Source organism: Oryzias latipes, chromosome 6, assembly GCF_002234675.1.
Source record: "Oryzias latipes chromosome 6, ASM223467v1".
Classification (NCBI taxonomy): Eukaryota; Metazoa; Chordata; class Actinopteri; order Beloniformes; family Adrianichthyidae; genus Oryzias; species Oryzias latipes.
Window position 1 is genome coordinate 27,192,145 of NC_019864.2, and position 23,705 is coordinate 27,215,849.

The 23,705-nt window shown below is 40.4% G+C and overlaps 2 protein-coding genes across 4 annotated transcripts in view; one reads left to right on the forward strand and one right to left on the reverse strand.

Moving 5' to 3' along the window:
* Nucleotides 1–12,025, reverse strand: part of LOC101159986 (synaptic vesicle glycoprotein 2B) — a 32,261-nt gene extending 20,236 nt beyond the window's left edge. Inside the window, exons 1-3 of the mRNA XM_004069776.3 lie at nt 11,895–12,025; nt 6,003–6,515; nt 1,964–2,190 (exon numbers count right to left, since the gene is read on the reverse strand). Of these exons, the coding sequence (XP_004069824.1) occupies nt 1,964–2,190; nt 6,003–6,238 (463 nt within the window). The 5' untranslated portion in view covers nt 6,239–6,515; nt 11,895–12,025. The remainder of the gene's footprint in view (nt 1–1,963; nt 2,191–6,002; nt 6,516–11,894) is intronic.
* A 9,838-nt stretch (nt 12,026–21,863) lies between these two features.
* c6h15orf40 (chromosome 6 C15orf40 homolog) lies at nt 21,864–23,601 on the forward strand. Of its 3 annotated transcripts, XM_004069792.4 has the most exons (5): nt 21,864–21,947; nt 22,047–22,158; nt 22,746–22,884; nt 22,967–23,094; nt 23,288–23,601. In XM_004069792.4, exons 1-5 carry the CDS (start codon nt 21,907–21,909, stop codon nt 23,375–23,377), a joined length of 510 nt encoding a protein of 169 aa, XP_004069840.1. In that variant the 5' UTR covers nt 21,864–21,906; the 3' UTR covers nt 23,378–23,601. The 3 variants fall into 3 exon arrangements, with proteins under 3 accessions (XP_004069840.1, XP_011474719.1, XP_020559877.1); XM_011476417.3 differs by having other exon boundaries at nt 21,883–22,158; nt 22,979–23,094; XM_020704218.2 differs by having other exon boundaries at nt 21,886–22,158.
* The last annotated feature ends 104 nt before the right edge of the window (nt 23,602–23,705 follow it).

The window sequence follows — 23,705 nt, forward strand, 5'->3', positions numbered from 1 at the left end:
TGAATGAATAATGGACACAACGTGAGCGCTTTGAGCGTCTGGAAAAGTGCAGAAAAATCCAATCCATTATTATTATTATTATTATCTTTGTGAAAGACCGAACAGGGGCTTAACATTTGCTCATCATGAGACAAGTGCGGTTTGTTTGTGGTTTCTGATGTCCACCTTTGATCTTATTCTTTTGGATTCTAAATAGTGTTATTTAAGTAAAACTGCTTTTCTTTCTGTTTTGAATTCAGCTCCTACGAAATTAAGTCAACTCAGTTGCCATTTTTGGGGGGATTTGAATGCCGACATGTTGGAGTCAGACATCGTCAGTAAGAAGCAATAGATACGAGTCTGTCTGAGTCAACGTTTTAATGGCAACCAATCAGGAGTGAGCTCATTAGAAGTCCACACCCCTACCACTAAAAGCAGGCTACACAAAATCTGAGAATCAAACGTTTCAAACATTTAACGTGAGACCACATAATTTTATTGAGGCATCGGATTGGCCAGTTTATAACTTGTATAACTTGCACTACAAAATAAATATCATGAAAAAAATAGGATTGTCCAAAATCTTTTAAATAAAGGTAGCACAGCAAGAATGGCTATTCAGACCATAGCTGTATATTTCTCTATAGAAGTCTATGGGATTTTGGCTTCTTGGAGCCAGCAGGTACCGTACTTCCTCTTTGGAAGAGGGGAGGAGTCACTCAATCCAGTTCTCATATACAGTCAGCTGTTGGTAGGTGGGTTTAATAAATAATTTTAAATTGATAAATGTGCCCAGCCTACCAACCAGATTAGCAGAGATTTATGGAGTCATGAAAGTCCATTGCCTCACTCTCTGTCTTTCTCTGCTCTCCTTCATCTCCCATTAATGCTTGCCCTGCCTCTGGGGACAAATGGCTTACTGACTCTGTCAGGGCTGCATTTATTTGGTAGCCCCTTAATAAATAGACTTCTCTGCCTAATAAACACAACGTGAAGTCAATGAACTGCATCATATAGAATTCTTCTGAACACCAGCGTATAGTCTACTCTGGTCCATCCACTTATTCTGATCTGGCTGTTCAGTCATTCCACTCTCCCCATCTTACATTTGGAGGGTGAGAAATCGTCTTACTTTGGGGTAAACACAATAAATAAAAATCCACTCTGAGTTTCACTTAGGATGAGAAATCCATCCACTTGGTATCAGCTGTTTTACAACAAACTGCAGAGCCATTCCCCTCTGTCTAGAGCTCATTAGCTAATTACACTTTAGCGAGAAAGAAAGTGATGACTCACTCGAAGAAGCTTTCAGGCATTACCACACTTTATTTCACGTGTTTTAACGCAGCACTGAACGTCTCACTTCAGGAAATAAAAGGGGCTTTGGGGCTTCATGCTTAATAAACAGAATTCCTTTTCTGTTGAACTCTTCAGAGATTGAAGGAACATCAATCCAGTCAGTGAAAATCCTGTCAACAATCCCTGGAATTTATGATTTACATGACCAAAATGGACCTCAAATACCCCTGCTCTGTCACCTTTCAGCAGCAACAAGTTTGCCCCTGAATTTTAACAACAAGCTTGTGGACTGAGTGGTGTACACTGAGGCTATGTCTGAATTCCCTCACTACTTCCAAAAACTAAAAAGACTATATAGTGTGGTACTATCAAGTGACCTGGATTTTAAATAAATTTGGACGTATTCTCACTACTTTCATTGTTTTGTTTTACGGTGTAGGTCTATTTTGACTTGAAAGGTCCATTGGTTTGGACAGAGTCCCCTTAATTCGGTACGGATTGAGTCCTGAACCTTGCGTTTGGTCTGTATTCAGACTGGCGTCTACCGGAGATCTCTGTTTCGAACTCCCAAACAGAAACTTTGAAAGTCGTTGCAGAAGCAGCCATGATAACAGAAAACAAACTATTCTGAACCGTCAAACACTTCTCTCATTACGGATTAACACAGACAAGCAAGTGGCCTCACCCAGCATTCCTTTCTCTGCGTTGGACAGACACAAGTCCTTCTCTGCAGACGGCAGAACGAATGCAACCACAAAACACTCGACCCCATCAGCCATCAGAGCCAAACCCAGCACCAAGAAGAGAGTCCACTGGAAACGTCCGTGGCCACAGTCCTCCATGATGTCCTCATACTGTTCCGCCAGCTCCTCAAGTTCAGAAACGGCGCTGCCGGCTGATCTGTCCTTCGCCCTGAAACAAGGAGAAATCAAACCTGTTGTTGGCCACATAATGTCAAATATGTCAATGTTTTCATCAAAAGAGAACTTAAGCAGTGACTTTATTCAAACACTTTGATTCAGAGTTTCAGTGTTTCTGTGTTTTGGAGTTTTCCAAATGACTGATAATATCAATTAGTACCATATTGGACAGTTTAGGACCACTTGATGGAAACTGTTTTATACATAGTAGAACAAAATACTTACAATGAGACTAATATTTTACATCAGCCAAAAGGATTTGAAGCTAACACAAACATCTAGATTCTTTGGGAGTTAAAAAGGGTCACAACAGTTCTCTCTCACAATAGTGACTGCACGTTCGGTTTTCTTTGTCTGTTCGGCGGCACATCCTTAGTATCTAATTTGTTCAGATATATCATTGAAGGAAAGTACTTTAAATGGGGGGAACATAAAACTCTGTACAATATTACACATCAGAGACTGGAGTCCTGAGTCTTTATCTGAGGCTTATTCCGAGTAACAAGAAGGATTTAAGTCTGGGACTTCAAACTCTCTATTTTAAAATGTACAAAAGTCTTTTTGTTTTATTGCTGATTTGGCACATTCAATTTAAAGCTCTAGAAAAAAAAGACCATAAGTGGAATTGTCAAGCTCACAAGGGAGGAACTGTTGGATTCTTTTTTACTGTCTAAACAGCCACTCATAATAACTATCCTTATCTTACTTATACTTTTTTATGTTATACATTTATTTTAAGACATTTTAATAACTTTTTTATTGTACTTTTAGATTTTTTTGTATAATAACATTTTTATCTTGTGTTATCCTGGCATTGCATCTTTTATTATATTGCATTTGTGTGTATTTTTATGATTGATTGGACTGCGAGTCTGGACAAATTCTATCTGTCTGTCTGTCTGTCTGTCTGTCTGTCTGTCTGTCTGTCTGTCTGTCTGTCTGTCTGTCTGTCTGTCTGTTCTGATCTGATCTGATCTGATCTGATCTGATCTGATCTAATCTAATACTGTTAAAAAAAAACACAAATTTACAGGAGAAAAACGGTTTTACCAAGAATAATTTCAAAACATTTCTGGTCACTAAGACAGGTTTTCTGAAACTAAGAATATTTTGTGATTGTAAAACTTCTCAATAAGAATATTGTTTACAAATAACAGGACAAATTGTTTAAAACAAGGGAAATTATCTTAAGATTTAATCTTTGCAGTCTGCTGCCTATATTCATTAGAGTGAAGGATGAACTAAAATCAGAGAGCTCACATACAGTGCAGGACAGTTTTAACCAGCTTCGGGTTACACACTGACTTTTCCTTTTTAGCAGCAGACACATGAATCCTCGTAAACGCACCTTGTTTGCTTTTCTAAGTGGTCTGATTTTATCTCTGCAATTAATGGACAGAAACACATTGTGTTAGAAAAATCCGAATGTGGATCATCTGCCTCAGAGTGCAACAATGAACCATGGGAGTGGTGAGATGTTGACACAATTAAATCACTTCTTGTGAAATAAATTAGACAATGGTTTTTTAACCAGTGTAGTATTGCGCAGCACACTGGTGTGCCAAGATTGGAAAATTACTCATTTTCACAGATCTATAAAACATTTATCATCAGCAGAATATCAGCTCTGTGTTCATCAACAATGGCTCAGGTTTCACACTGAGTAATTTCCTGCCAGCTCTGTGGAGCTCTCAGAATCTTCCGTGTTTTCATAAGGACAGCGAGATAAACTTTTGATGGTAGCTCCACCCACATGCGTCAGGAGTTTCAGGTTTATAAACACACTTTTGGACAAACGTCCCACAGCGACTATGACGCGGGTAAAAACAAAAGCGGATGACGCGGATTTGATGCGCGAATCGCGCTCAATGAGAACAAGTAATTAATTTAAATGAAGCGTGCTGAGGGAGAAAAGAGGGGTGGGGGGCAATCCGCGGTACACGTCTGTGAAGAACAGCGGCTAGTGATCCATGCGAATCCCGAATCATCATCTGTACACCCCTAGCTTCCTGCAGGATCTAGTGTCAGACTGTGTAAAAAGTGAATGACATGATGAATCTCAGAAAAGTGAGTCTGTCTAACATCAGCGTCACTGCTTTTCACCACAATTCCCATGATGCATTGGGTTCGTGTAACGTGTCTCTTACTGCGCTTTATTGACTGTCAAAACAATGGACAGCTTTACCCGTCCCGGATACAAAGTACCATTGCTTCCTGATACGGGCGCCTCCGTGTTGAAACCAGTCGACAGTAGTCCAAGTTTCTCTGAATCGTTGTATCTACCGTATAGCAACTACTGTCACCATTGCTAAAGACAAATATGTCTGGATTAAAGGAAAAATTATATTTCAGACTTCAGTCTCTTTTGAAAAAAATGTCGGTCTTTTTTGTCTAAAACCTAACAAAAATGCTGTGATTATATTTTTGTCCAAAAATTAGAGTTGCTCTTGCACAAACATAAAAAAATATTTTCAAAAAACTAAATTACTGTTTAGAAAGAAATTCATTTTATTTGTTTTTTGTGTGGTTACATGAAGCGGCATTTTAATAAACTGTAGGGAAAAACTACTACCTGGGCAAGTTTTCAACTAATTTAGTTAAAAACTATCACAACTTTTAGGAAAATCAGCTAACACTTTACATTTTTTGTGCCTCAATTATTAAAAAAAATACATGTGAGCTTGTGGAGAAACTGTAGATCAATACAGACTACAGAATTTCACTTTTTCTTTTGGTTGCTGGTGTGCTGCAGGATTTTTGCCAAGGAAAACGTGTGCCTTGTATCAAAAAAGGTTGAGAAACACTGAATTAGACGTTTCAGAACTGTTGTCTCCTCCAAATGGGCCGTAACACCAACAGCAGCAAAATAACTAAGAGAAGTTATAGTGAGACTTTTTAAAAAGTTCTGAATTCCTGCAAGCAGCAATGTCTGCAAACTGGACTCAGGACCAGCAAGAAGCAGAGAACAGAGAACAACAAACAGTTTGGCAATTAAATCGTGTGTGGAGTAAAGTAAATGTTAAACTTTTTAAGTTAGTTTTTACCAAAAAATAAATAAAATAAACTGTAATAAAAAATAAGAAAATTTCCTCAATTTTAACATTCAGCAGAGTTTTAAAAAATTACTTTACTTTGTACTTTTTCAATTAATAATGTATTTGACAATCATTATATTTAATGGATTAATGTGTACTATAGAAATATGTCTATTTAATAATCAGGAGCAATAATAATGTATATAATTATAATGTTATTAATTAATTATAATGGTATTAATTATAATGGCAAGAAGATAGCATTATGCATCCATCCATCCTCAGAACCCGATGAATCCCTTTAGGGGTCATGGGGTTGCTGGAGCCAACCCAGCTATTGTTGGGTGAAGACGAGGTTCACCCTGAACAGGTCACCAGCCTTTTGCAGTGCCACACACTCAAATGCACACTTAGGGACAATTTAGAGACATCAATTAATCTATCAATCATGTTTTTGGACAGTGGGAGGAAACAGTGTCCAAACCAGGGCCTCAAAGCATGCAAACTCCACACAAAAAGAAGCCAACTGGGATTCAAACCAGGCCGGCCTTTTTGGCGTGAGTCAAGAACACAGCCCACTGACTTATCAATGTATTTTATTTTTTTTCCTCTTATTTTACTGAAATGTTTGAAATAATTCAATTAATCTGCATTATTATGAATCCTGTGACTCTCCACATGTCACTCTTGTCTGCACATGCTCCCTCAGTGGGTGATGTCACCCGGCAGCCCCCACCTCCACCACACTTCACCCTTCACTGCGCCTCACCGTGCAGCTCTCTGCGCAGCCTTCATCTCATCAGGATGTGGGATTCCCTGATACTCTCCTTCATACATCTGATCTTCTTCATCGTGTCCTTCGGTGGCGTCGCTCGCTGCATCTTCGTCCTGAGGGGAGTAGTCTGCCTGATAGCCATACCCATCATGGCCACCTCCTTCTCCATACGTCCCGTATCTGTCTCCACCCCCCTGGTGGTATATGTTGTTCTGGTAAGGGTCCGCCATTCTGCCTTTCAAAGATGAGACTCAGCTCTGCACTAATGATGTACTGCAGATGAAGAGGTTCAGTCAGTCGTGTGGACTTGAGCCAAAAGGAATTGAATATTTTAGTATCTGTGAAAATAATTGGTAAAAGCTCAGAATGGCAGGTTCAGCCACTCTAAAACAGCACTGGTGTGAAACGAAGAAACGTCTTTCCGTCCGTCTGACGCAGTTTCAGGTGTTGTGTGTTTTCATGGTGAAACTCCAGGTTCCCAGCATCCCTTGCCTTCAGAATTCACACCTGCAAACAGGGAATAAAAACTCTTGTAAATTCCTCAATCTCACACAACTGCTTCTCCCATGCAAACATCTCAGCAGCTTGCACTGAATTAAGCATTCTTCCCTTTTCCAGCATTTATCTTGGACCTTCAGATCTCCTTTGAAGCTCTTTTAGGACACGAAAAGGCTTTTAAAGGCTAGACTGACGCCTCTTTACCATGGGACACGTTAAAATTATCTTCAGCATTTATAGATTCTCGCAGGTTCATCTGTATGGAGTGAAATATTTAATTTGCACTTAAAAACAGTGAGTGTTGCGCTTGGAATAATGGCACAACAATCTCTCCATACTTCTGACAATTTAGTTACTGCGTTACGTTAGTTCAGTGCAGTCGATTACATCGGGACATGATGAGGGTGGACCGAGAAAGCAAGAAAATAAAGATGAAGAAAAAAGGATTAAATAAAAGAAACTGTTGAGTATATATGTGTGGGGCTTGAACCCTCTCAGACTGATAAAACCACCGGGATGAGTGGTGAAACTTTTAGAATAGAATAGAACTGTATTATTCTCACAGAGGACAAATTCACCCAATTTTGAAATCGCTTTCAGTACAAACAAAGAAAGGAGAAGACGTTAATGTCCCACTGATCATCTGATGAGCTATTTTCAAAGTGTTCCAGGTGTTTTTTTAATAATTATAAGACGTTTTAGCCTAAATCCCAAAGCCCGTGTTGTTTTTCAGGACATAGTTTCTGCAAAGCGACAGTTGTTCTTTAGAAAATTCACCTAAGTTGTGGGACGGACTTACAACCTCAACCTAACGTTGCCAGTCCAACAAAAATGGCGAGCAATATTGGAGCTGTACGGTTTTGAGCCAGATGCCGGCTCAGACGAGGAAAACCAAGACATACATGGATCTATTTGTCTGCAAAAGAATGCATTACAATAGAGGAGAACGGGGAGCTTGTGGCCTGTCAATTGTTGCAGCACCTACATCACAACTACAAACTTTTTCAAACAGCATTTTTTAATCTGGAAACACAATTTTAAGTCTATTTATCTTCATATAATAGAAACTTCACAATACAAGCCGTGACAGCTTCCTTATAAGATGATAATGACACAACGGACTACAGGGAACCCGTAGAAGACAGCATGGATGCACAAAGACCTAAAGAACAAGAAACAGCCAGATGATCAAGGTAAAACGGTGTAGGTGAAGCAGAAGATGAACTGGAGCAAACTAAAAACACCTGAACCAAGTTTCCAACCCTAACAGATTGATGTCTTCTACTGACCCTACAGCGTTTCTGGTCCGGCTGTTGCCCTTGGATGCTGAAAACATCAACTTTCCTCAGCTGACCTCTGTTTAAAAGCAAGTTTGACTTCTTTCCAATTTTTCCCACTTAACCTGATTACTGTGAAAACGCAAACAAAACAGAGCGTCTGTGGTTTCTTCTGTCCTCTGAGGATGTTCACGATTACAGAAGGTTTTTCTGGCACATTTATAGCGGATTACCACTAATGGTCAGGGTGAAGACCTTTGTGTTTGTTGCTCCGCTTTATTTCCCCACCATTCAGCTTCATTCATCTGTGTGCTGAACGTGACTGCGTGCTCTAGTTAAATCTGCAGTGAGCTGTCAGAGCTGTTTTGATTTTCTGGCTTTGAATCCTTTATGGTTTTAACTCTATTTCCTTTTGCTGGGTAAATTTAATTGACCATTTATCTCTTTAAAATGTAACTTCAGAATTACATACAAAAAAGTCTTGTTTTTCACTCTGTTTTCTTTTATTTTTAATATAATTGCAAATGTCAGAATTCAGAGTTCTGTCTCCTCCTCTGGTCACAGCCGGGAACCATCTCCAGAATACTGAATGCACTACATCTCCCAGCAACCCTAGCAGACACTTCCTGGATGCCACACACCTGACTTTTGTTTGTAATCACTCACAATACACTTAAGCATCTACTGAGCCTCACTCAGTGTGAAGTGTTGTTTGTGCCACTTTGCCTGCATTACTTAGTAGTATATCCAGACCTGATCTTCTGATTTCCTGACCCTGTTTTGTCTCTGACTCCATTTTCCTGCCGGGGCCTTGCCCTGAATCTTGCCTGGATCCCTACTACCCCTGTTTCTTCTCTTATGCTTCCATGCTCGCGAATAACTCCTGCCTGCCTGCCTTGATTTTGCTTCGTGGACTTTTAGCTCTGCTAATAAATCTGCTGCATTTGGAACCAGCCGTCTGCCAGTTTTTATTACAACAAATATCCAAATTTTGCCAGAACCTAATGTTTATATGTGTGTATCAGACCAAACTTGATTTAGTTACAGTCTAACAAATATGTAAAGCCAAGGATGATGTGTTTCTGTCTGCAATGATGACAGGAATTTGAAATTATACTTTTTGTTGGTTAACAGTATGCTTTAAGAGGAATAAGTTATGCTTACGCTTGTTTATATTGGTGTCCCACAAGGATCAATTTGAGGTTCCCTTTTATTTGGTCAAATCCAGTAATTTTTAAACATGTCAGGTTTAAACAATACATAAAACTCTTTTTTTCAAACTTTAGCATCAATTAACATGAATGTTTGTGTGAGTTTGTTTTGGGGGGGAATATAATGTCTTGGTTTGATTCTGAATTGAATCATTGGTAAAGATCAGGATTTTTGACATGTAGTGTTTAAAAGCGTTTGTAAAATATTTACTTACAACCTAGACGTACTATTTATAAATAGATATTTTAAACGACTGTCTTATAATTGTATTTCTCACTGTACAGTATATATTTTTATATATATCTAAACTTGTTTTTAATTGTTGGTCTTGGCTTTTTGGGTTGGCAGTTTCAGTTTGGGTTTGACTGAACTGATGTTACCCAAAAACTCCAATTTTTTTTTCTTTACTTTTCTAAAAACCAATTTGCATGACCGTGCAAAATCTATTTTTTTTATTTTCTCCATAAAGGAACGTGATGATAGCATCTGTGCCACCGTCTATTCAAAATTTAGCTTCTTCTGATGCAGCATTATTCTTAACATAGCAAATTTCTAATTGACCCTGAAGAAACCAGGTTTTCAAAATAGAAAAATAAGCTACATTGGTGATTTTTGTTTTTAACCTGCAACAATGTTTTCAGTGAAAAACAAACGAGAACAGTGCGGGAGGAGAACCATCAGATAAACTCATTCAGAAGGAAATGAAAACGTGCAAAGACGGCAGCGTTACTTTCTTCTGTCTGCGTCACGGATCGCTCTGTTTATCATAGACCTTTCATAAAACCTGTTAATCTGATGGAGGAGTAAACAAGGACACTGCAGTTTTTTATCAAAGTTTTATCAAACTCATCCTTCTGTGAGAAGCTAAAGCTCAAGTCAGGAAATGTACCAGAGCTGCATGCACATGCCTGAAATGTATTGAAAGACCTTTGATGATGAAAATCATGCTTTTGCTGTTTTTAACATGTTCTTGTGGCATTTTTCTGACGATAGAGGACATATTTTAAAAAACTGTGGGGGGGGGGGGGGGGGGGGGGAATTGCATTATTGAGTATTGCTTAAAAAAAAATGCTGTTATTCGCGACGTGTGCTTTGCATAAACAGAGAGCTATCAGCAATAGCTCGGAGGGGAAGGGGGGGCGGGGTTGATTTACAACAGTCCTGCCCACAACTGCCACCCTTCAATAACAACAACTGGAAAACAACACAGGTTTTTTTAAATTTTGGCTAAAACTGGCATAATCATAATTAAAAGACCGCTGGGAAGAAATGGCTCTTTGAAGGAAAATGTTTGCAAAAAAAGGTTTCATCTCATTCGGCACATTTAAAATTATTTTTGGAGCTATAAGAATTACAATAACAATGCAAAACATGCGGAATTTCGGATCTTTCTAGCATTGATTATTAGGTTGCTGAGGGTTAACTTTATTCTCTTTCTGATCTTCCTGATAGTAAAGATTTTACTTCTGAATTTAGATTCTAGAGTTTCAAATATTTCAAGCCATAGTTTGAATTTAAAGTTTGCAGCTTTTTTTACAAACTGTAGATTTAATGTTGTGACACTGAAGAGTGAAAATGAAAATGATTGAAGACAAACAAAGAACAAACTTTTCATTGTAAATCTGAAGCTCTGAAACACGCGTTCAAGCAACCACTTCCAATGAAAAGTTCAACTCTCCCATTCATGCGACGCTGCACAAGTTTTTAAGTCTGTTTTCAGGTTCCACGTACAAAATGAGCGTCCATTGAATGCGCTTTGAAAGTTAATCCAGTTGATTTTGATCAATCAGGGACTTGGATTTGGTAGTGAAGTATGGATTGCGTCCTTTTTAATACACGGAAGTGCCAACTGTTCATAAAATCATCATGAAGGAGACATCACTTGTGGTTTGTGTCATGCCGGAATTCTATGACAACAAGTTTTTTACATGTCAGAATAGAGCTGTGAAAGAAACAGCCTGGGGCAAGATTTACGAGGCTTGCACTGCTTTGTTCAGTTATTATACCTAAGTTTATGTAATAAATTATGTTTACATGAACCCAAACCAGAGAGGTTACCAGAAGAAAATCCATGAGATTAAAACTCTGATGATACAAAGCGTTGCAGATGACATCAGAGGATCATTTTTGTCTCTGTTCCAAGACGACTGCGTGTATTTGAATGAGCACGATTCATGAAAAAAATTCAAAAAGTCAGCATTTGAGAATGTACGATTGGCTGAAATGAAGCTGAGAATGTGTGTGATTGAGGATCCACTTCAAACAAAAAAATAACGTTCCATAAAGAGAATGGTTCGTTTCTGTGTTTGTGAAACTTTCTGTTTGGATTCAAACAGGAGTGAAGAATGTATTTGTCTGGAAATAAATCTTAGAAATCATCTTGTTGATGATCAAACTGAAGCTGGAGGTTGTCAGCTCATCAAACCTTCCCAGAGAATAACTCGACAGATACAGCAGGGTACACGCCGCTGCTGTGCATACGGAAGGAAAAAGAGTGTAACATGAGACCGGTGTTTGCATTGGTGTGTGTGCATTGATTACATAATGCTGCTGGCAAGCAATCCCAAATGAATAGAAGCTTTCCAGCCTCCTGCTTGTTAAAAATAGATCCCTGCCCTCTTTTACTTTGCACCTTGTCAGAAACTCGTCATCCTCTGCAGTGCACACTGGCTGACAGGGGGGCATCAACATATTGAAAAGTTCAGATCTTTGCAAAATGGATCAGTAGTCAGGCGGAAAATGGACAGCAGGTTTTTTAAACGCTCAGCGTCATCCCAGCGGTCATTTCTGCCTCCAAGGAGCAAATGTTTTAGTAAAAAAATAAATGCAGGCGGGATGTGGGAAGACTTTGACATGCAGCATCTTTCCTAAAAAGCATCAAAAACATCACTTCTCTTACCGGGACGAGTCTGACTGAAGCTGCTGAGCTCAGATCCAAGCTGATCTGTCCGTTTACTCATGGATCACTTTGGAAACCTGCAGAGCATCCACACACAGGCACAACTGAAGGATTATGGGCAGGGAAGGATGTTCCAGCCCTCACCTCCCCCCCGGTCCCTCCTCTCTACAGCCCCTCAACTCCCCCTCCTCACCTGCAGTGGTACAGTCCACCCTGCTGCACTGAGAGTCAGAGCGAGCCATCTGGCTTACAGGAGGGGGGCAAACAATGAGGGTGGGGATGGGCGGGGAGGAGGCAGATGGGTGGAAGATGAAGGTTGGCGGGGGGGTTTCAGGCAAGAGAGGTGAAGAGCGAGGAGGAGGAGGGGAATGACAGATCTGGAAAGCAGCGAGGCTGGATGAGATTTCTCTGGAACGATGCAAAAGTTCCGGAGCTTCTAGAATCGGAACAACATCTTCTTTTCTTTTATTATCTAGAAAGGTTTTGACCAGGCTGGTCTTTTTTAATTTGACCTTAAATAAACTTAATATATATATATATATATATATATATATATATATATATATATATATATATATATATATATATATATATATATATATATATATATATATATATATATATATATATATATATATATATATATATATATATATATATGTATAAAAAACCAAGAATAAACGTTTTTTTCTTTTTAGCTGTCACTTTATAAAACTATTGTCACACGCTGAATTCAGATGTAATCTCCATTTTTATGTTGTTGTTTTTTGTTCTTCCTTCATTCTGCTCCTTTTTTGTGCTGAGGCTTCATAATTAATTGATGAATAATGGAGAAAATGCAAAAAAGGAAGAGAAGACACAACCTCTCTCTGAGGCTTTTTCTTCTCATCAACGACCACTCATCTTCGCAAACTCTGAACTGCTTAGAATTTGTACTTATTTTTTGGTAAAAGGGAGATTTAAAAAAAAAAGTCAGACCTCACATGCTGTGGAGGAGATTGCTGCCTTAACTCATTTTGCTCATGAGGTTGCAGTTTTTTTCTTACGCCTACAGTCGTTTAGCAGCACTTCCTGTTATTTTATGTTTTAATATTCCTTATGTCCAATTGAAAAGAGAAAGTCTAAAATTTAAATAAATGGCCACATGTTTTTTCCAATGCAAATTTAATGAAATAAATGTTCAAGCAAAATAACGGTACTCACCTTCAGTGCTCCAGCCCCTGCAGACATGCCATTGGATCAGCAGCTGTGTGCTCATTAACACAGGAACACAAACAGGTTTGTGCTGCTTTACTTTTTTTACATTGTTGTGACCTAAAACTATTTAAAACAATTAAACACTAAGTTACCATTTTGGTCTAAACAGTCGTGACCCCAAAAAGAAAATACACTTTTTAGTCCTCAACAAAACACTGGAAACCAGAAAGTCTTCTGGTCCCAAAATAATGGAAATCTAATCAGGAACATAAAAAATCAATCAAACAAGCTAGTTTTATTTAGCTGTAATTAACTTTAATGTGTGCTGCAGAACTGTGCAGACATCAATCTGTTAATATCCTGTTAATCTTTTAACTTTCACTTGTCCATATTTGGTCTGTGGGGGCAGTGACCCCAAAGATCTCACTTTGATATCCTCTCCAATCTCTCTAAAGAAAAACAACTGCTTGCAGGTGAAGATGGAGAAATACTTTACATTCAGTTTTATTTAGATTGTGTTAATTGACAACAAAGATGTCATTGAGTGACAATAAAACAGAAAAAAATAATTTTTAAATCCCATGAACCTGGAGAGTACGTGTGAGCAGGCTCCGCCCCCTTTTGCACCACATGGTTTGGATCCTGTAATCCTTCCCTTGCGTCATTTTTGACACCAGTTGGTTTGATCTGCAGGAGATGCTCACACACAAACACATATTCAGGCATCGGGGAACATCCGTAATCCGGGTGGCACACTCTGGCAGCGCAGCGTAAAGCCGATGGCTGAGGATTACAAGGATGTAATCAGTCATACATTTGGACCGCAAAAGCAGGAACGAGCTTGAACATCAAAACATTAATGTGATATCAGCTGGTGTGCATGCGCAAAACCTAAGCATGGGCCCATAACAACCAAGTTTTCTCAAAGTTTTCACCTAAAACTGGGCAATTCACATACTTTCTGGTGCTGATGTGAATCCTCAGCATTACTTAAATGAGACCAAAGATAAAAAAATAGACCATTCTAGGTGTTTACTTGGTGTTTTCAACATGTCCTTTGATATTTTTCTCATGACGGAGGACATTTATATAAAGAAAATTCAGATAAAAATGGAATTTCTGAGTACCTCTTTATTAAAATCGTTGTGAATCAGAAGCAGGCAAAAAAAATGCCATCGGAAAACGCCTGTAGAGGTCACGTGGGGGCTACAGTCAGCAGCCACAAGCTTCCTGCTCCGCTCCATTCAGATGCAAACACTTGCAGAAAAATAGATCCATGTACGTCTTTGTTTTCCTCGTCTGAGCTGGAATCTCAGTCAAAGCTGTACAGCTGGATGGCTATAATATTGTTGCAGTGGTAATGTTAGCTTGGGGTTGTCATCTAACGGGAGAGAGTGTGAACAAATGCATGTTGGGAAGTGTGGGCAGGCTTCCACCGTGCTGGATCATCATAGGCCCATACGCTTTCCTCTAAGGAACAAATTAGTGACCAAACAACAAGTAAAGCACATTTATGGCTGATGGAGGAAGCTGCACTACTGCTAAAAATAATAAAAAGATTAATAAAAAATCTCTTAACTGGGTGCATCCCCAGCCAAGACCTTTCTGATTGAATGAAAAAGCTGGTGTTTTCATTTTTTATGTCATTTTTATATGAAGTTAAACTCCTTGGATTTGTTTCTATTAATGGGCACATTTCGTCTTGACTTGTTTGACTCTGCTGACTCAGCACATCTTAGTCCATCAAACAGGATTAAATCTGACTGCATCGCCAAAGCACAGACTGAAAAAAGAAAAACGAATTAATCAAAGAGGGTGCTGATTAAAGTGTGTTCTCTCCTGCTGGCAGCTCTCCCACGTCTGCCTTTATCTCCTCGGATCAAACCTTCGCCTGCAGCTCCACAGCAAGTCATACCTGGATCTAGTCGTCTACAGAATGGAGCGGAGCAAGTAGCTTGTGACCCGTTGTTGTAGGTCCTACAACTACAAACTTTTTTCAAATGCATCTTTTCTTTTGATTCATAACAATTTGAATTTAAAAAATACTCAGCAATGCAAATTTAAGCTTAATTTTATTTATATTTGGCCTCCATCGTGAGAAAATTGCCACATGAACATGTTAAAAACACTATTTACATTAGCACTTTTGAATAAAAATGTGTCAAACTAAAGTATATAGTACATAGAGATGTTGACAAAATTGTTGGTACCCCTCAGTTAAAGAAAGAAAGTCCACAATGCTCACTGAAATGACTTGAAACGTTTAAAAGTAACAATAAATTAAAATTTGTTGAAAATGAAATAATCAAAATCAGCCATTACTTTTGACTTGTTGATTAACAGAATTATTTAACAAAACAAACTCATGAAATAGGACAAAAATGATGGTACCCATAACTTAATATTTTGTTGCACAACTTTTCGCGGCAATCACTGCAATTAAACGGTTTCTGTATTTGTCAATGAGCCTTCTGCACCTGTCCACAGGTATTTTGGCCCACTCCTCATGAGCAAACTGCTCCAGTTGTCTCAGGTTTGACGGGTGTCTTCTCCAAATGGCATGTTTCAGCTCCTTCCAAAGATGTTCAATGGGATTCAGATCTGGGCTCATCGAAGGCCACTTCAGAATAGTCCAAGGCTTTTCTCTTAGCCATTCTTGGGGGTTTTTAGCTGTGTGTTTTGGATCGTTGTCCTGTTGGAAGACCCCTGACCTGCAACTGAGACCAGCATAGCAGCCCCAAAACAGAACTGAGCCTCCTCCATGTTTCACAGTAGGGACAGTGTTCTTTTCGTTGTATGCTTCATTTTTGAGTCTACAAACATAGAGCTGATGTGCCTTACCTAAAAGCTCCAGTTTTGTCTCATCTATCCAAAGGACATTTTCCCAGAAGCTTTGTGGCTTGTCAACATGCATTTGTGCAAATTCCAGTCTGGCTTTTTGATGCTTTCCTTTCAACAGTGGTGTCCTCCTTGGTCGTCTCCCATGACGAATGGTGCCATCTGACACTGATGTACCTTGATCTAGGAGTTCACCTTTAATGTCTTTGGAGGTTGTTCTGGGCTATTTGGATTCAGTTCAAACTATCCGTCTCCTCAATTTGTCATCAATTTCCTCTTCCTGCCACGTCCAGGGAGGTTGGCTACTGTCCCGTGGGTCTTAAACTTCTGAATAATATGTGCCGCTGTCATCACAGGAACTTCAAGCTGCTTTGAGATGGTTTTATAGCCTTTACCTTTACGATGTTTGTCTATAATTTTGTTTCTAATGTCCTGGGACAATTCTCTCCTTCGCTTTCTGTTGTCCATGTTCAGTATTGTACACACCTTTTCACCAAACAGCAACGTGACTATTTGTCTCCCTTTAAATAGGCAGACTGACTGATTATGGGTTTGAAAACAGCTGTGATGTCAATTAAAGGACATCCCTGAGTTCATCATGACCTCCTGGGCAATTAGTTCTCAGTCTTTTATGGAGGCACCATCATTTTTGTCCAGCCCTATTTCATTAGTTTGTTTTTTTAAATAATTCTGTTAATCAACAACTCAAAAGTGATGGCTGATTTTGATTATTTAATTTTCAATAAATCTTAATTTATTGTTACTTTTGAAAGCTTCAAGTCATTTCAATGAGCATTGCGGACTTTCTTTCTTTAACTGAGGGGTACTAACAATTTTGTCCACCAATGTATATATATATAAAAAACGCCCCTCTCACCCTTCCACGGGTGGTTTTTCTCACCCAAGCTCGGTCCTCTACCAGAGGCCTGGGAGCTTGAGGGTCCTGTGCAGTTTCTTAGCTATTCGTAGCACTGCACTTTTCTGGACTGAGAAGTCTGAGGTCTTTCCAGGCTTTTGGTTTTCTTATTGGACTTCTGTTCTAGTCATAGTTTGTCCATGTTCGAGCAAAAGGGTGTCCATCAATACACCTGGCATCAGGACACCCCAGACAGGAGGTCAATGATCCACTTTGTAGTTGTTTCAGGCGACCTTCGGCCCTGTGTCTTGGACCCTCGGGTGAAGAGAGGAGCAGAGCTGTCCACCGATCACTACCTAGTGGTGAGTTGGATTCGCTGGCGGGGAAGGAGGCAGGAAAGACTTGGAAGACCCAAACGTACTGTGAGGGTCTGCTGGGAACGTCTGGCCGAGCCCTCCGTTAGGGAAGTCTTGAATTCCCACATCCGGGAGAACTTCAAACAGGTATCGAGGGAGGTTGGGGACATTGAGTCCGAGTGGACCATGTTTTCCACTCTCATTGTCTCTGCTGCTGCTCAGAGCTGTGGTCGCAAGGTCTCTGGTGCCTGTCGCGGCGTTATCCCCCGAACCCGGTGGTGGACACCGGAAGTAAGGGATGCCGTCAAGCTGAAGAAAGAGTCCTACCAGGCCTGGCTGGCTTGCAGGACTCCAGAGGCAGCTGACAGGTATCGGCAGTCTAAGCGAGCTGCGGCCTGGACTGCTGTGGAAGCAAGAGCTCGGTGAGGCCATGGAGAAGGACTATCGGTTGGCCTCGAAGAAATTCTGGCAAACCATCCGGCGCCTCAGAAGGGGAAAGCAGTTCTCCACAGGTAACATTTTCAGTGCAGGTGGGGGGCTGTTGACTTCAACTGGGGACATTGTCGGGCGGTGGAAGGAATACTTTGAGGATCTCCTCAATCCCACTGACATGCCTTCTTTTGAAGAAGCAGAGAATGAGGACTTTGGGGTGAGGCTGTCTATTACCCAAGCTGAAGTCCCTGAGGTAGTTAACAAGCTCCTCAGTGGCAAGACTCCAGGAGTGGATGAAGTCCGCCCTGAGTACCTCAAGTCTCTGGATACTGTGGGAGTGTCTTGGCTGACACGTCTCTGCAGCATCGCGTGGCAGTTGGGAACTTTACCACTGGACTGGCAGTGTGAAGCGGCTGGGATGAGGGTCGTCACCGCCATGGTTCTCGACCGGAGAAGGGTAGTTTGCCATCTCTCGGTGGGTGGAGTGTCCCTGCCCTAGGTGGAGGAGTTTAAATACCTTAGGGTCTTGTTCACGAGTGAGGGAAGACCGGAGGCTGATCGGAGCGGTGTCCGTGGTTATGTGGTCGCATTATCAGTTTGTTGTGGTGAAGAGAGAGCTGAGCCAAAAAGCAAAGCTCTCAATTTACTGGTCGATCTTCGTTCCAACACTCACCTATGGTCATGAACTATGGGTCATGACCGAAAGAACGAGGTCCCGAATACAAGCGGCTGAAATGAGCTTCCTCCGCAGGGTGGCTGGGCGCTCCCTTACAGTTAGGGTGAGAAGCTCGGTCACCCGCGGAGAGCTAGAAGTAGAACCGCTTCTCCTGCACATTGAAAGGAGCCAGTTGAGGTGGCTCGGGCATCTAGCCTGGATGTCTCCTGGACGCCTCCCTGGAGAGGTGTTCCGGACATGTCCCACTGGGCGGAGGCCCCGGGGAAGACCCAGGACACGCTGGAGAGACTAAGATAAGATAAGATAAGATAAGATAAGATAAGATAAGATAAGATAAGATAAGATAAGATAAGATAAGATAAGATAAGATAAGATAAGATAAGATAAGATAAGATAAGATAAGATAACATAACATAACATAACATAACATAACATAACATAACATAACATAACATAACATAAGATAAGATAAGATAAGATAAGATAAGATAAGATAAGATAAGATAAGATAAGATAAGATAAGATAAGATAAGATAAGATAAGATAAGATAAGATAAGATAAGATAAGATAAGATAGGACTTTATTGATCCCCAGGGGGAAATTGGGTTGTCACAGCAGCCGAAAACAAGAAAAATAGCAGTTGGAAAAGTACGAAAAACAAAGTAGCAATGGGTAAGAATAAAAATAATAAAAGGTGTATATATTTATATATATACATATATATGTATATTGTTGTTGACAAAGGCACCATTTGAGCTGAACCATCAGAGAAGCAGCTTCTCCTCCCAAACTTCACGGCACAAAGAATTCCCACATTTCCTGTCCTCCTTTCCGAAACTCCACCCCCTCCCTCCATCCTTTTTCCAACTCCATTTCCCCTCTGTGCATTATAAATCAGGCCGAGCCCAAGCAGCACTCTCTGCAGTCTGCCGCTCTGTCAGCTCGCCCCTCCGAATAATTCATGAATTCACCGGAGAGCCCGAGGACTCTGGGAAAACAGAAACGCCGTCTGCATCATTTGGGAAATTGGTTCGGTTAATAAAGTTCACAAACCTCTCAAATCATTAATTACTGGTCAGCAGCTTTTTGAAGAACTGATTTCTCAGCTTTCGTATGGATTCTGGTCATGCTGCACCTGCAGATGTGACCCACTTCACGATGAAAAGGCAGCAAAATTAATTAATCAGTTTCATCTAAAAAAAAAAACATAAAACAGTTACTGTTAATACAGAAATAAAGTCAAACTTTCAAAGCTGCTGAGATGTACACACCACGCGACACACCTAAAGGTCGTCCCTGAAGGTTTGATTCCCAGCCTGTGCTGTGCATCGTTCTCTACTCTCCCTCCCTTCATTCCCTTTTGCGATATCAAACAAAAACCAAAAATCAGTGGTCATGCAAACTTGAAAAATTGAGGAAAAATTGGCGATGGAATGCGCAATCATCTACTTTTTAAAGCAAGCTTGATCAGCTTGAAGCAAAACGTGTATGCAGAAAGGCAGCAAAGACGGAAGGTTCACACCAACCTTGACCTTTCATTATTGTAGCCTGATAAGCTAACAGCTATCTGCAGGTGCATGCTGGGTTTCTTCCTGAGTTCAGCTGTTCTTTGCATAATAGTGTTGATAACTGTTCTGTTTGAATGCATTTTTATGTACACATTTTTGGAATCTTCCTGCACTGCAAAACACCAAATCTCAACAAGTATTTTAGTTTTTAGTTTTAAAAATGTTTTTATTCTATTCTTTTCTATTCTATTCTATTCTATTTCATACAAACACAGGATCAAGTGCAGGAGCATAAATTTCCGATCAAACAGCAGATGGTTTTGCTGGTGTTGTTTTTCTTCACGTTCCTGATGGAGTCGGCTCTCCCATGAGAGAACGTTAGCCTGATGTCATTTTCTGCAGAGACTGTACAAACCTCATTTGGAGAGTTAGTTGCTCAGGCCATGGCCAGAGGAGGACTGAAGATGTAGAAATAAGCTAGTTTTAACACCTGAAGCTGAATTTTTGACAAAAGCAATCTGTTACCATTAGGGGTGTAACAATTAAATTGACTTAATTGATGAACGATTTGTATTCCTACAATCCAACTTTCTGGAAATTCTTTTTGTTTTCCGAAAGATTTTGCTTTTTACATTTTGGTTTCTGGAATTTTGTTTTGTCCTATTTGGTTGTTATTCTCTGTAATTCTGATTTTAGAAGGATTTCTTTTTATGTCATCTCTCTCCTCAGGACCACGGTTCCTTTTAAGCTCTTTGCAGTCCTCAGCAGCTCCATCTCCACCAGCTTTGCGAGGACCACCAAAGCCATCCTGCTGTGTGTCACAGCGTTCACGCGCAGCACTCAGTAGGTCTATAGCTCCCCAGCACTAGTAAAAACAAAACAACAAATCCTCCACTGAGGTCTGTGGAGGTCCAGATCCTGGTTTTTGGGTTATCATCGCGACTGACTCTTTTACACTGCTTGTTCTGCTCATGTTTCTTCCCAAAGCCTGAAGGTGAACTTAAAGGAACAGTGTGATTAAACATGTAAAAGTGAGAACAGCTGCCCAGATGTTTGGAGTTCCACATCACTGAACAGGGTGGCTGTTAAATGAACTCACGTGTGATCCTGGTTCCTCTGTGTCAGAACGTCACTGCATTAAAATATAGTAAACATGTGGACAAAATATGAAAGAACCGTCGGGAATCTGAGGGAACCAGAGGAGCTCTTTGAGCATTTTGGCTTTGAAGCAGACAAACCTTCATAAAATATGCATAAGGAAAACAACCAGAAATGAAAAATGACTGACAGGCCTTTTCTCTCACTGGGTGGGAGGGGGGAAAGGCGGGATTTCCCTCCCTTCTCTTCTCCGGCTCCTGCCAGATTGGAGATCCTAAAGCACCGATGCAGAGAGGAGGAGGATGCAGCTTTTCTTGATGCAGTCTAGACGAGGTCTGAATACTTAGCAGCTGTGTGTGTTTGTGTGATGTTTGGTCTTCCACACAGCCGTCTGCAGCGCTTCCGGCTGCTGACTGTGTCAAACATAAATCTGATCAGATTCCTGTCTTCAGTAGGTGCTTTTTAGCAGGTAATTTCATTCCAAATTAATCTGAAATAACATCTGATCATTAAAGCTTCAGTTCCCGGATCCCTGCATTATCATCAATAATGCTGGGATCCCAACAACAGCATTGAAGATTAGGATTTTTTATTTTTGGGCATCAAAGACTAAACTCTCTTAGCTTGTTTCAAAAATTGCCACTTCTTGTTTTTTTTCCCCAGATAAGGCTTTAAATTAAGCACACAATAAAATATTGTTCTACCTTTTATGGCTTGATGTTTTGAAATTGAGCAATTTCCTATCAATACAAAACCAAGGACTTAAATTAGTTGACATTTTTAAGATCACATTAAGATCACACCTAAATCAGATTGTTACCATTCATTTGTTTTGTTGAGCTGCAGAAAGCTTCTAGGGGAAACCAAATATTCAAAGTGGTTTTAGTAAGATCTTCATATAAAAATGAAGAGCATGTGCTTTGTAAGAAATAATTGCAGAAAAATCAAGTAACAGAAGCCTCCCACCTCCCTCTTGTGGACATTTAAAGTATTCGAAGCTTTTATTTTGAAAGAGGTCGGAAACGTGTCTTTTAGGAAACGGAAGTCGTAATGTTTACAAACGAGCTAACAGCCAGCATGCTAACAGAGAGGTGAGCTATGCTTTCCTGGTCCAATGCGGCTCTTACAGGTATTATCCGGGTTGAAATTACTGCGTTCAATCTTTTAACTGTGGGGGGGTTTGTCTCGAGTCTCATCCGGCGGTCAGAGGCTCAAAGCCGGTTCACGCGGACTCGTCTGCTCGGAACAACCACCTGGGAGAGAAGGTGCTTCTCCGGAGGCAGACAAATGCCAAGAAAGGAGGTAATTTTTTTTGTTCTGTTTTGTGCCTGAAATTTAGCGTAAAAAAACAAAACGTTAAAACTGTCTTTAACAAAGGAGAAAAATGATCAGCTAATAAACAATGACGATGTTTGATGCGGATAACCCGGATGTTAAATTGTAGATGGAAGGGAGTTTCTGACACACACACACACGTGTCATCTTAAAATCCTTCCATATAAATGGAGGGACAATGTCTTTCTAAAAAAAAAAAAATCACAAAAGGTTTTCCCACTCAAAAAAACAAAACAATGAAAGAGCTCCGATTTTACAAACCAACCAGAGAAACTTTCATTAGGCTGCTTCTAGGGAGGCCGTGGTGCAGCGGTGATCGTAAGATTGCAGGTTCGATTCCCGCCTTGCAGTCGAAGTGTCCATGGGCAAGTAACTGAATGGGTCTGTGACTGTGAAGCGCTTTGTCCTTATAGGTAGAAAAGCGCTATATAAGTATACGCCATTTACCGTTCTTGGCCAAAACAAACATGGATGGACAAACAAGGATCTGCGCTACCAATAGCTGGTCCACTTCCTGGTTTCTGAACTCCTGTCTGGTTTTTTTTTTTTAACAGATGAAAGGAAAGCCGGTGGCGGCGGCTGGAAGCGCCGCAGCTCAGACACGAGCTGCAGGTCCAGTTACTGCGGACAAAAGTGGAGCTGTCACCGTGAGCGTGCACGTGAAGCCCGGCTCCAAGCAGAGCGCCATCACAGGTTGGTATCATGATGCACTGTCATCTGCATGACAGTGTTTCCACCAAACTAAAGCACATACTTTCCTCCGCTGCTCTGACAGATGTCTCTGCAGAGGCCGTGGGAGTCTCCGTTGGAGCTCCACCTACAGACGGAGAAGCAAACACAGAGCTCATCCGGTACCTGGCAGACGTTCTGGACCTCAAGAAGAGCCAGATATCGCTCAGCAAGGTATTGAAACCCGTAAATGTTGTACTGTGGTCTGAAAATAGTCGAGAATAAATGTTTATGTTGCTGCAACCTGCAGTTTCCCTCCATCTGTGTCTCCTCGTATTTCAGCTTTCCAGTTTTACGAGGGAAAATGTTTCAGCACTGAAGTCAATTATTTCACTTACCGGCCTTTGTGTTTGCCTTCTCTCTTCAGGGCTCCAGATCCAGAGACAAACTCATCAGAGTGGACTCCTCTCTCAGTCAGGACGAGGTGCTTAGGAGGCTACAGGAGGCTGTTGGCTAACCAAGGGAGAGAGGCTAGACCGTAGGACACCAGTCCTCTGTTTATCTCCTTCCTCTGTCAGGTCTCTCATTGTTTCAAAAGTTTAGAAAATCTTTAAAAAGATGCAGGATTATTCTTTTGTCGACAACAATTTCTGGATTAACAGGTGAGAGGAAGTTCTAATCCCTGAAAACACAAACTTCAAATATTTTGTAAATAAACGTGTGGCTTTTTTTAAAAACTGATCCTTGTATTCTTTATTTGTTCCTTCTTTGTTTTTGTCCCATTTCACCTTTAGATTGATTCACATGTTTAAAATCCAAATATGTTTGTGCAATTTTTCAATTTA